Here is an 11,756-nt window from a genome sequence, read left to right as displayed (position 1 = left end):
AGGTATATAAAGTGTCTCACAGCGAGGACAGACAGACAGGTATATAAAGTGTCTCACAGCGAGGACAGACAGACAGGTATATAAAGTGTCTCACAGCGCGGACAGACAGACAGGTATATAAAGTGTCTCACAGCGCGGACAGACAGACAGGTATATAAAGTGTCTCACAGCGCGGACAGACAGACAGGTATATAAAGTGTCTCACAGCGCGGACAGACAGACAGGTATATAAAGTGTCTCACAGCGAGGACAGCCCCCAGTGAGACCCGGCTCTCTCTCCAGCCAGAGTGAAGACAGACAGGCCGATCAGTGAGACAGTCGGTGTGATGGTCAGTGGGCCGATGTAGTCCAGCAGCAAACCTGGCAACCCAAACAGCCCAATCAGAATCTCCGTACAGCTGGACACTATGATGGCCCCCTGGATCTGAGAGACAGAAAGAGAGACAGACAGACAGACAGACAGAAAGAGAGACAGACAGACAGACAGACAGAAAGAGAGACAGACAGACAGGTGGTAGTTAATAACACTAGTAACACTGTGATGAACGTGCACATTAGGGTTGTTAATAGTAAAAATCAAATTGAATGATAATATTAGCATCATAGTTATATGACTAGTTATAGTAATAGTTATAGTAATAGTTACCTCTCTGATGCGGGGTTGCCAGATGTGTTCCGTGTTCAGAGGGAGACTCCAGTTCCCATAGATCTCCTCTGCAGGTCGAACATCGTGCAGTTTGGCATTAATTCAGATTTACATTAATTCAGATTTACATTAATTCAGATTCACATTAATTCAGATTTACATTAATTCAGATTCACATTAATTCAGATTCACATTAATTCAGATTTACATTAATTCAGATTCACATTAATTCAGATTCACATTAATTCAGATTTACATTAATTCAGATTGACATTAATTCAGATTTACATTAATTCAGATTTACATTAATTCAGATTTACATTAATTCAGATTCACATTAATTCAGATTTACATTAATTCAGATTTACATTAATTCAGATTCACATTAATTCAGATTGACATTAATTCAGATTTACATTAATTCAGATTTACATTAATTCAGATTTACATTAATTCAGATTCACATTAATTCAGATTTACATTAATTCAGATTTACATTAATTCAGATTGACATTAATTCAGATTTACATTAATTCAGATTTACATTAATTCAGATTTACATTAATTCAGATTCACATTAATTCAGATTCACATTAATTCAGATTGACATTAATTCAGATTCACGTTAATTCAGATTTACATTAATTCAGATTCACATTAATTCAGATTTACATTAATTCAGATTCACATTAATTCAGATTTACATTAATTCAGATTTACATTAATTCAGATTTACATTAATTCAGATTCACGTTAATTCAGATTTACGTCAGAGCGTCAGCAAAGTTATTACTGACGAACTATCATAGTTATTATTAAAGGTCTCTGAATATGCAAAATGCACTTTGTGATGTATTTTCTACATCACCATGTGTCCCCGGTGTGTCTCCGGTGTGTCCCCGGTGTGTCCCCGGTGTGTCAGGAGACTCACGAAGTGATGTCTTTTCTACGTCACCATGTGTCCCCGGTGTGTCCCCCCGGTGTCCCCCCCCGGTGTGTCTCTGTTGTGTCCCCGGTGTGTCAGGAGACTCACTAAGTGATGTCTTTACTACATCACCATGTGTCCCCGGTGTGTCAGGAGACTCACAAAGTGATGTCTTTTCTACATCACCATGTGTCCCCGGTGTGTCAGTAGACTCACAAAGTGATGTCTTTTCTACATCACCATGTGTCCCCGGTGTGTCCCCCGTGTGTCCGGAGACTCACAAAGTGATGTCTTTACTACATCACCATGTGTCCCTGGTGTGTCCCCGGTGTGTCAGGAGACTCACGAAGTGATGTCTTTACTACATCACCATGTGTCCCCGGTGTGTCTCCGGTGTGTCCCCGGTGTGTCAGGAGACTCAAAAAGTGATGTCTTTTCTACGTCACCATGTGTCTTCGGTGTGTCCCCGGTGTCCCCCCCCGGTGTGTCCCCCCGGTGTGTCCCCGGTGTGTCAGGAGACTCACTAAGTGATGTCTTTACTACATCACCATGTGTCCCTGGTGTGTCCCCGGTGTGTCAGGAGACTCACTAAGTGATGTCTTTACTACATCACCATGTGTCCTCGGTGTGTCCCCGGTGTGTCTCCGGTGTGTCCCCGGTGTGTCAGGAGACTCACTAAGTGATGTCTTTACTACATCACCATGTGTCCCTGGTGTGTCCCTGGTGTGTCCCTGGTGTCCCCCCGGCGTGTCCCCGGTGTGTCCCCCGTGTGTCAGGAGACTCACTAAGTGATGTCTTTACTACATCACCATGTGTCCCCGGTGTGTCCCCGTGTGTGTCCCCGGTGTGTCCCCCGTGTGTCAGGAGACTCACTAAGTGATGTCTTTACTACATCACCATGTGTCCCCGGTGTGTCCCCCGTGTGTGTCCCCGGTGTGTCCCCCGTGTGTCAGGAGACTCACTAAGTGATGTCTTTACTACATCACCATGTGTCCCCGGTGTGTCCCCGGTGTGTCCCCCGTGTGTCAGGAGACTCACTAAGTGATGTCTTTACTACATCACCATGTGTCCCCGGTGTGTCCCCGGTGTGTCCCCCGTGTGTCAGGAGACTCTCAAAGTGTCAGAAACAAACCCCTCTCTCTTCTCCTCCGTACCCACATCTCTAAAAACGGGGAGCAACGGAGCTGACCCAGATTTGCTGCGTCATGACGACATTATTAAAATGTGGGCGGGCTTTACCCCCACGGGCCAATCAGAAACATTGCTGTCAGAAACAAAGAGACGTGTTCTGGAAGTATGGTCTGTGTTCATATTGTGTTCATACTGTGTAATATTACATATCGCTCCCACAACCCATCAGAGACGGCACTGACCTCACCGGCTTCAAAGAGCTCACCTCTTCCATCTGGCTTCTAACGTGTGTTTTGTATCTCTGAGACCTGTGCCACTCACCCTCACTGGGACACTTCCAGCGCTCCAGACCCAGGATGGCCTGAGCTGGAATCAGGTAGGCAAACGCACTGGCCTGGAAGAGAGGGAGGCTACACACACACACACACACACACACACACACACACACACACACACACACACACACACACACACACACACACACACACACACACACACACACACACACACACACACACACACACACACACACACACACACACACACACACACACACACACACACACACACACACACACACACACACACACACACACACACACACACACACACACACACACACACACACACACACACACACACACACACACACACACAGAGGTCATTCTTCTACAGACGTTCTCTCTGACCCAACAGGAAGTGGTGTTACCCAAACAGGAAGTGGTGTTACCGAACCCCCACAGTGGTCTGGATCAGGGTCGTGATCCCCACCGTGGTGAAGATGGTTCCCACCAGCTGGCTGACGGTGTTCTGGTCCCGCCCCACACACATGGCCTCGGCCAATAGGAAGGGGACAGCCACGGTGCCGCTGAAGCACGTCAAGTAGTGCTGCGGACAGAAGTCATACCCTCACCTGATTGGACCAACACACGGCTCACTGGCCTCTCATTGGCTGTATAATCCCATTGTTACCTGTAATCCCAGCAGAATACACAGGTACCAGGGTGGGACGTCCTCGATGGTGTAGATCATGTCTGACCCCGCCCCCTGTGACCCTATTGGCTGATTGTCAATTCTGTCATCTTCCATTGGCCTGTTAACATTGTTGGATTTTTGGCTCGGCCCCTCTGCCCGGCAAACAGGACTCTGATTGGACAAACAGACGGATACACCTGTTAGAATGTTGGATGTGTATTAGCATGTGTGTTAGCATGTTGGATGTGTATTAGCATGTTGGATGTGTGTTAGCATGTTGGATGTGTTTTAGCATGTTGGATGTGTGTTAGCATGTTGGATGTGTTTTAGCATGTTGGATGTGTATTAGCATGTTGGATGTGTGTTAGCATGTTGGAGGTGTTTTAGCATGTTGGATGTGTATTAGCATGTGTGTTAGCATGTTGGATGTGTATTAGCATGTTGGAGGTGTGTTAGCATGTTGGAGGTGTGTTAGCATGTTGGATGTGTATTAGCATGTGTGTTAGCATGTTGGATGTGTTTTAGCATGTTGGATGTGTATTAGCATGTGTGTTAGCATGTTGGATGTGTTTTAGCATGTTGGAGGTGTGTTAGCATGTTGTATGTCCTGGACTCAGATGAAAATATTCATGGTGGCCAAACGGCGGTACTACACTTCCTTTAGGTTGCTGGGCCCGGAAACACTTTTTCCCATTGACTTACACGGGGAAAGAGTGGTCTGTAACTCGTTGGATAATTTGTTTTAAACTAAATAAACAACCCAGTATGAACACGTGTATAGCCCTTATTAAAAACATTCGTTCCTCAAGTTGTAAAAATGTGCTAATAACGTTATTCTGGGAGTTATTTCCCTCGGCATTATGAACGCGCATCTAACCCACGGGACCGCGCCGCCCGGCACGTTCACGTTACGTGTTCAGCACTACATGCGTTTATCTTTACCCATGGATGCACAATAACAACGGACCATATCGCCTTACTGCCCACGGAGCTGTAAGAATGGATATATTGCACATGTTTGCTGTAATTTATTATTTGTAAAATATTATACTACATGGGCTGTGTGATGTAAATCTTGTACCGTAAATGTTGTATTAAATAAAGTTAATATTACCGACGTTAGATTAACGTCCCTGTAGCTTCTTATTGCACTAGGAAGCTTATTGCACTGTATATATATATATATATATATATCAGTGATATATATATATATATATATATACAGTGCAATCATTCTTTCATGCTAAATGAAGCTCTGTTGGATATCACTAGATCCTGTTACAGCGTAATATAAGTACATAACGATTGATGTGTACATTAGCATAATTACTAGCTAGCCGCTAGCTGCTAACTGCCGCCTCGTTAATATCAAATCCATCATAATAGCAAATCATTACCATGCTGTCATGAGCGCATGGTGCTGTTACGTGTACGCAAATTGACGTGCTTGATGTAAACGAGCATTCTGGTTAAAGTTGCCCATGCGCTATGAGCGCACATACGGGTACTTCTAAGGCATGCTGGGTAATCTGTGACGTTTCACTCTCTCAAAAGTTGGGCCATTTTATCATCATGCGCTAATGAGCAACTCTCATAGGAATGAATGAGGCCCCGCCTCCCTCGCTGTATCCAGTTCTTATTATACATCCATGTGCCATCCCCACCATACGTCATCTCACATCATTCAGAGCTGATTGGCTGTAAGTACGTGTGCCGCGAAAAGTGTGGTGTGTGAAGAGGAGACGAGAGAGAGCTGCGCATGGCTTCCCTCCACAGAAAGCAATGAGATTTCTCCATAGGATTTTAGAAAATAGCTCCAAATAAGATCTGTGGGAAACGTAGCTGTTAGATAAATGCACGTTTTGTTCAGCCGGATAATATCCACATGTCTACCCTACTTTATCATTTTCGAATTAAAAATCTATTGATTAGATTAGATTTATGATAGACTTTTGAAACTACAAGAAGATAAGGAGGACTTTTACAAACAAGTAATAGAGATTTTTGTCCAGAAGGATAGGCCAATGGACTTCATCTTCAAGTCAAGGTAAGACCGCTATTTTCAATAAAATGGCGGTCTTACTAAGAGATATTTAAATGATACAATTTAATTTTTTGGGAATCCTTTTGTTGAACTGTCTGTTTAAAATTTGTTGAAGCATCAGACAAAAAAAGCTTTTTAAAATAATATTATATTTTGATTTAGGTCAAAATATAATATAGGTAAACCTGAAGAGCCAGAGCCTCAGCAGCCGTGAACCTCTCTGCAGAAGCTTCTAGACTTCTAAGCTTTTTGTGCCCCACCACTTTGTACATGTAAAAACCCTGTCTCATAGTGACCTGTCTTACAGACACCCGTCTCCAGTGGCGAACCGTGTCTATCACAACTGGACCTTCTGTAGACACACCTGTCCCACACTAACCTGTCCCACACTAACCTGTCCCACACTAACCTGTCCCACACTAACCCGTCCCACACTAACCTGTCCTACACTAACCTGGCCCACACTAACCCGTCCCACACTAACCTGTCCCACACTAACCCGTCCCACACTAACCTGTCCCACACTAACCTGTCCCACACTAACCTGTCCCACACTAACCTGTCCCACACTAACCCGTCCCACACTAACCTGTCCTACACTAACCTGTCCCACACTAACCCGTCCCACACTAATCTGTCCTACACTAACCTGTCTCACACTAACCTGTCCCACACTAACCTGTCCCACACTAACCTGTCCCACACTAACCCGTCCCACACTAACCTGTCCTACACTAACCTGTCCCACACTAACCCGTCCCACACTAACCTGTCCTACACTAACCTGTCTCACACTAACCTGTCCCACACTAACCTGTCTCACACTAACCTGTCCCACACTAACCTGTCCCACACTAACCTGTCTCACACTAACCTGTACTACACTAACCTGTCTCACACTAACCCGTCCCACACTAACCTGTCCCACACTAACCTGTCCCACACTAACCTGTCCCACACTAACCTGTCTCGCACTAACCTGTCTCACACTAACCCGTCTCGCACTAACCTGTCTCACACTAACCTGTACTACACTAACCTGTCCCACACTAACCTGTCCCACACTAACCCGTCCCACACTAACCTGTCCCACACTAACCTGTCTCGCACTAACCTGTCTCACACTAACCTGTACTACACTAACCTGTCCCACACTAACCTGTCTCACACTAACCTGTCCCACACTAACCCGTCCCACACTAACCCGTCCCACACTAACCTGTCCCACACTAACCTGTCTCGCACTAACCTGTCCCACACTAACCTGTCCCACACTAACCTGTACTACACTAACCTGTCCCACACTAACCTGTCCCACACTAACCTGTCCCACACTAACCCGTCCCACACTAACCTGTACTACACTAACCTGTCCCACACTAACCTGTCTCACACTAACCTGTCTCGCACTAACCTCTCCCACACTAACCTGTACTACACTAACCCGTCCCACACTAACCCGTCCCACACTAACCCGTCCCACACTAACCTGTCCCACACTAACCTGTCTCACACTAACCTGTCTCACACTAACCTGTCTCACACTAACCTGTCCCACACTAATCTGTCTCACACTAACCTGTCCCACACTAACCTGTCTCACACTAACCTGTCCCACACTAACCTGTCCCACACTAACCTGTCCCACACTAACCTGTCCTACACTAACCTGTCTCACACTAACCTGTCCCACACTAACCTGTCTCACACTAACCTGTCCCACACTAACCTGTCCCACACTAACCTGTCCCCAGAGATGGGGACTCGAGTCTGCGACTCGGACTCGAGTCGCATTTAAGTCGCACACACAGAGACCTCAGACTCGACTTGGACTCGTGACCAAAAGACTTCAGACTCGACTTGGACTCGTGTGTTGGGACTCGTGAACAATCATTGTGTTTTCTATGTGTGGCGTATTAAAGGTGGGGAAGGTACATTTGAGAGAAACCGGCTCGAGATCGCTAGAATTTGAAAATACACAACCGGAGATAATCTGCTAGAGGCTGCTACTTCCTTATAGAGCCCGCCTCCTCCAACACACACGAACGCGCACATGACCAATGAGGGCACGAGATAAGTTTGTGCCCAGATGGAAGGCTGACAGGCAGGCAGGCCATCCAGTTACTTTAGCCGGGCTCATTACGCATATGGACGGTTAGCAAACATGTTTAGCTCAGCATCAGCTGTGTGATGCTAACTTAGCTTGCTGCTAGCTTTGTAACTGAATATTTGAAAAGATTAGTGAATTGCTTGTCACACTTGTTTGAGTTGAGTGGCGTTGACATCCAACTCTTGACATGACATAAAAAAGGTCGGTAACGTTAATCATTACCCGCTTTTAAGTACTTGTAACAGTTTCCCTGCGGGGGATTAATAAAGTATTTGTGATACTGATTTCTGATTCTGAGTGTTTTGCTTATAAGTTGTTTGCATTTAGATAAAGTGTGATGTTTGTCCTCACATTGCAATAGCCTGTTTAAAGTGATCATATAACAAACAGCTAATCAGTACTGATACTGTACGCTAATAGATATAGGAGTGATAATAACACAGTACATGCTTTGAACTTCTTAGCTATAGCTGCAGTATTCTGAACAGACTGGATAGCAGCAGACAATAGAAGGCTGATTACAACCAGAAGAGACTTGAGACTTGACTTGGACTCGTGACCAAAGACTTGAGACTTGACTTGGACTTGCAAAACAAGACTTGTGAACATCTCTGCCTGTCCCACACTAACCTCTCTCCCACTAACCTGTCCCACACTAACCTGTCCCACACTAACCTGTCCCACACTAACCTGTCTCACACTAACCTGTCTCCCACTAACCTGTCCCACACTAACCTGTCCCACACTAACCTCTCTCCCACTAACCTGTCCCACACTAACCTGTCCCACACTAACCTGTCCCACACTAACCTGTCTCACACTAACCTGTCTCCCACTAACCTGTCCCACACTAACCTGTCCCACACTAACCTGTCCCACACTAACCTGTCCCACACTAACCTCTCTCCCACTAACCTGTCCCCCACTAACCTGTCCCACACTAACCTGTCCCACACTAACCTGTCTCACACTAACCTGTCCCACACTAACCTGTCTCCCACTAACCTGTCTCCCACTAACCTGTCTCACACTAACCTGTCCCACACTAACCTGTCCCACACTAACCTGTCTCACACTAACCTGTCTCACACTAACCTGTCTCCCACTAACCTGTCCCACACTAACCTGTCCCACACTAACCTGTCCCACACTAACCTGTCCCACACTAACCTCTCTCCCACTAACCTGTCCCACACTAACCTGTCCCACACTAACCTGTCCCACACTAACCTCTCTCCCACTAACCTGTCCCACACTAACCTGTCCCACACTAACCTGTCCCACACTAACCTGTACCACACTAACCTGTCTCACACTAACCTGTCCCACACTAACCTGTCTCCCACTAACCTGTCTCCCACTAACCTGTCTCACACTAACCTGTCCCACACTAACCTGTCCCACACTAACCTGTCTCACACTAACCTGTCTCACACTAACCTGTCTCACACTAACCTGTCCCACACTAACCTGTCTCCCACTAACCTGTCCCACACTAACCTGTCTCACACTAACCTGTCTCACACTAACCTGTCCCACACTAACCTGTCTCCCACTAACCTGTCCCACACTAACCTGTCCCACACTAACCTGTCTCACACTAACCTGTCCCACACTAACCTGTCCCACACTAACCTGTCCCACACTAACCTGTCCCACACTAACCTGTCCCACACTAACTTGTCCCACACTAACCTGTCTCACACTAACCTGTACTACACTAACCTGTCCCACACTAACCTGTCCCACACTAACCTGTCTCACACTAACCTGTCTCACACTAACCTGTCTCACACTAACCTGTCCCACACTAACCTGTCCCACACTAACCTGTCCCACACTAACCTGTCTCACACTAACCTGTCTCACACTAACCTGTCTGACACTAACCTGTCTCACACTAACCTGTCTCACACTAACCTGTCCCACACTAACCTGTCTCACACTAACCTGTCTCACACTAACCTGTCTCACACTAACCTGTCTCACACTAACCTGTCCCACACTAACCTGTCTCACACTAACCTGTCCCACACTAACCTGTCCCACACTAACCTGTCCCACACTAACCTGTCCCACACTAACCTGTCCTACACTAACCTGTCCCACACTAACCTGTCCCACACTAACCTGTCCTACACTAACCTGTCCCACACTAACCTGTCCCACACTAACCTGTCCTACACTAACCTGTCCCACACTAACCTGTCTCACACTAACCTGTCCCACACTAACCTGTCTCACACTAACCTGTCCCACACTAACCTGTCTCACACTAACCTGTCTCACACTAACCTGTCTCACACTAACCTGTCCCACACTAACCTGTCCCACACTAACCTGTCCCCAGGGTTGGGAGGGTTACTTTGTAAATGTAATCAGTTACTGATTACTGATTACATGGCTCTGAAAGTAATCCGAATACAGTTACAGTTACGTGTCTTAAAAAAGTAACGTAATCAGATTAGTTTTAGATTACTTTTGGATTACTTTCTTTTTCCATCACGGATGGATATGTTTTGGTGAACAGGAGACACAAAAAAGCAAAAGGTAACTGAACGTGTTTTTACTGTTTTAATGGCGTATCAAGAGCACAACTGAAACATCACGTCTGAAACGATGTAACAACATAATACACTTGTTGGGGATGCAGCTTGGGATGTGAGGAGAGTGAGGACACGGCTTAGAACGGGCGTGTCGCCTTCTGTCCTGCCAGTGTTGGGAGGACATTAATTAAAATGTCGAACTCGGACTTCATTTTAAGGACATTTCGGCCAGGGGTGTAGAGCTATATTTGTTTAAGCACCGGATTGGCAAAACAGTATACTCTGTGCACCAGTCTGCCTTGATCTATGAATTCATGTCCGTGACACTCACAGTATCTGCTGCCCACAGCTGCTTTATAGAAGGAAAACCTCCTTCACTTCATGACATCTCTGCAGCACCAGGAGGCAGCGGGAGGGTTAACTCCGCCTCTGAGAAGAGGAGCGCACCGTGCCTTTCACGCACCGCCTTTCACGCACCGCCTTCACTGTGTTTACCTTCAGAATCATAAGGCTAAAGAGCGACCACAGGCTGATGTGTTTTAACCACACACACCTCTACGCATACACGACTTAAACTCAGACTTTTGTTCCTCCATGTTTCGTTGTTATTGTTTCACTGAGCGAGCGGACCCGCCCCTTTTTTTTCAAACGCTCCCTTTTTTGGTCCATCTGCGGCGGTAAAAGTTTTTGTGCGCTGTGATGATTCGTCTGTACCTTTAGTAATGAATATTAAATGTTGTGAGGAAATCTTTCCACCAATAATTCCAATAAGTAATCCAAAATGTCTTCACTTCAGGTTTACGAAAGTAACTGTAATCAGATTACTCGTTTTCCAAATGTAACGCGAGCTGAATACAGTTACTTGATTTTTGTATTCTGATTACGTAACGCCGTTACATGTATTCCGTTACAACCCAACCCTGCCTGTCCCACACTAACCTGTCCCACGCTAACCTGTCTCACACTAACCTGTCTCACACTAACCTGTCCCACACTAACCTGTCCCACACTAACCTGTCCCACACTAACCTGTCCCACATTACCTGTATAATGAATGAATAGAGTTTACCTCACAGTCTTCTTCCATGTTGCTGCAGCCGTGATCCTCAAGACACTGAGGACACTTCAGGTGAAAGTCCACCAAGATGATTAACCACACACACACACACACACACACACACACACACACACACACACACACACACACACACACACACACACACACACACACACACACACACACACACACACACACACACACACACACACACACACACACACACACACACACACACACACACACACACACACACACACACACACACTCACTCACACTCACACTCACACTCACACACTGTATATTCTACAACAACATGTCT

General features: G+C 46.0%; 1 protein-coding gene across 1 annotated transcript; it reads right to left on the bottom strand.

Annotated features, from left to right (window-relative positions):
* Positions 1-238: 238 nt before the first annotated feature.
* Positions 239-11,523, bottom strand: LOC117440607 (solute carrier family 23 member 1-like). Its single transcript, XM_034076842.1, has 6 exons — positions 11,447-11,523; positions 3,675-3,848; positions 3,433-3,590; positions 3,024-3,112; positions 647-714; positions 239-424 (listed from the first exon to the last, which is right to left on the bottom strand). The coding sequence occupies exons 1-6, from the start codon at positions 11,462-11,464 to the stop codon at positions 239-241; spliced, it is 693 nt and encodes a 230-aa protein (XP_033932733.1). The 5' UTR covers positions 11,465-11,523.
* Positions 11,524-11,756: the final 233 nt, after the last annotated feature.

This window comes from Pseudochaenichthys georgianus, unplaced genomic scaffold (genome assembly GCF_902827115.2).
Source record: "Pseudochaenichthys georgianus unplaced genomic scaffold, fPseGeo1.2 scaffold_1067_arrow_ctg1, whole genome shotgun sequence".
In the NCBI taxonomy this organism is placed as follows: domain Eukaryota; kingdom Metazoa; phylum Chordata; class Actinopteri; order Perciformes; family Channichthyidae; genus Pseudochaenichthys; species Pseudochaenichthys georgianus.
This window is presented reverse-complemented; position numbering and strand designations above follow the sequence as displayed.

Excerpts from the sequence above, each read along its gene's own strand:
- LOC117440607 (XM_034076842.1), bottom strand. Across the intron at positions 3,113-3,432 it reads CAGACCACTGTGGGGGTTCG|CCTCCCTCTCTTCCAGGCCA; the intron begins GTAACACCACTT and ends GTGTGTGTGTAG. Across the intron at positions 425-646 it reads GGCAACCCCGCATCAGAGAG|ATCCAGGGGGCCATCATAGT; the intron begins GTAACTATTACT and ends TCTGTCTCTCAG.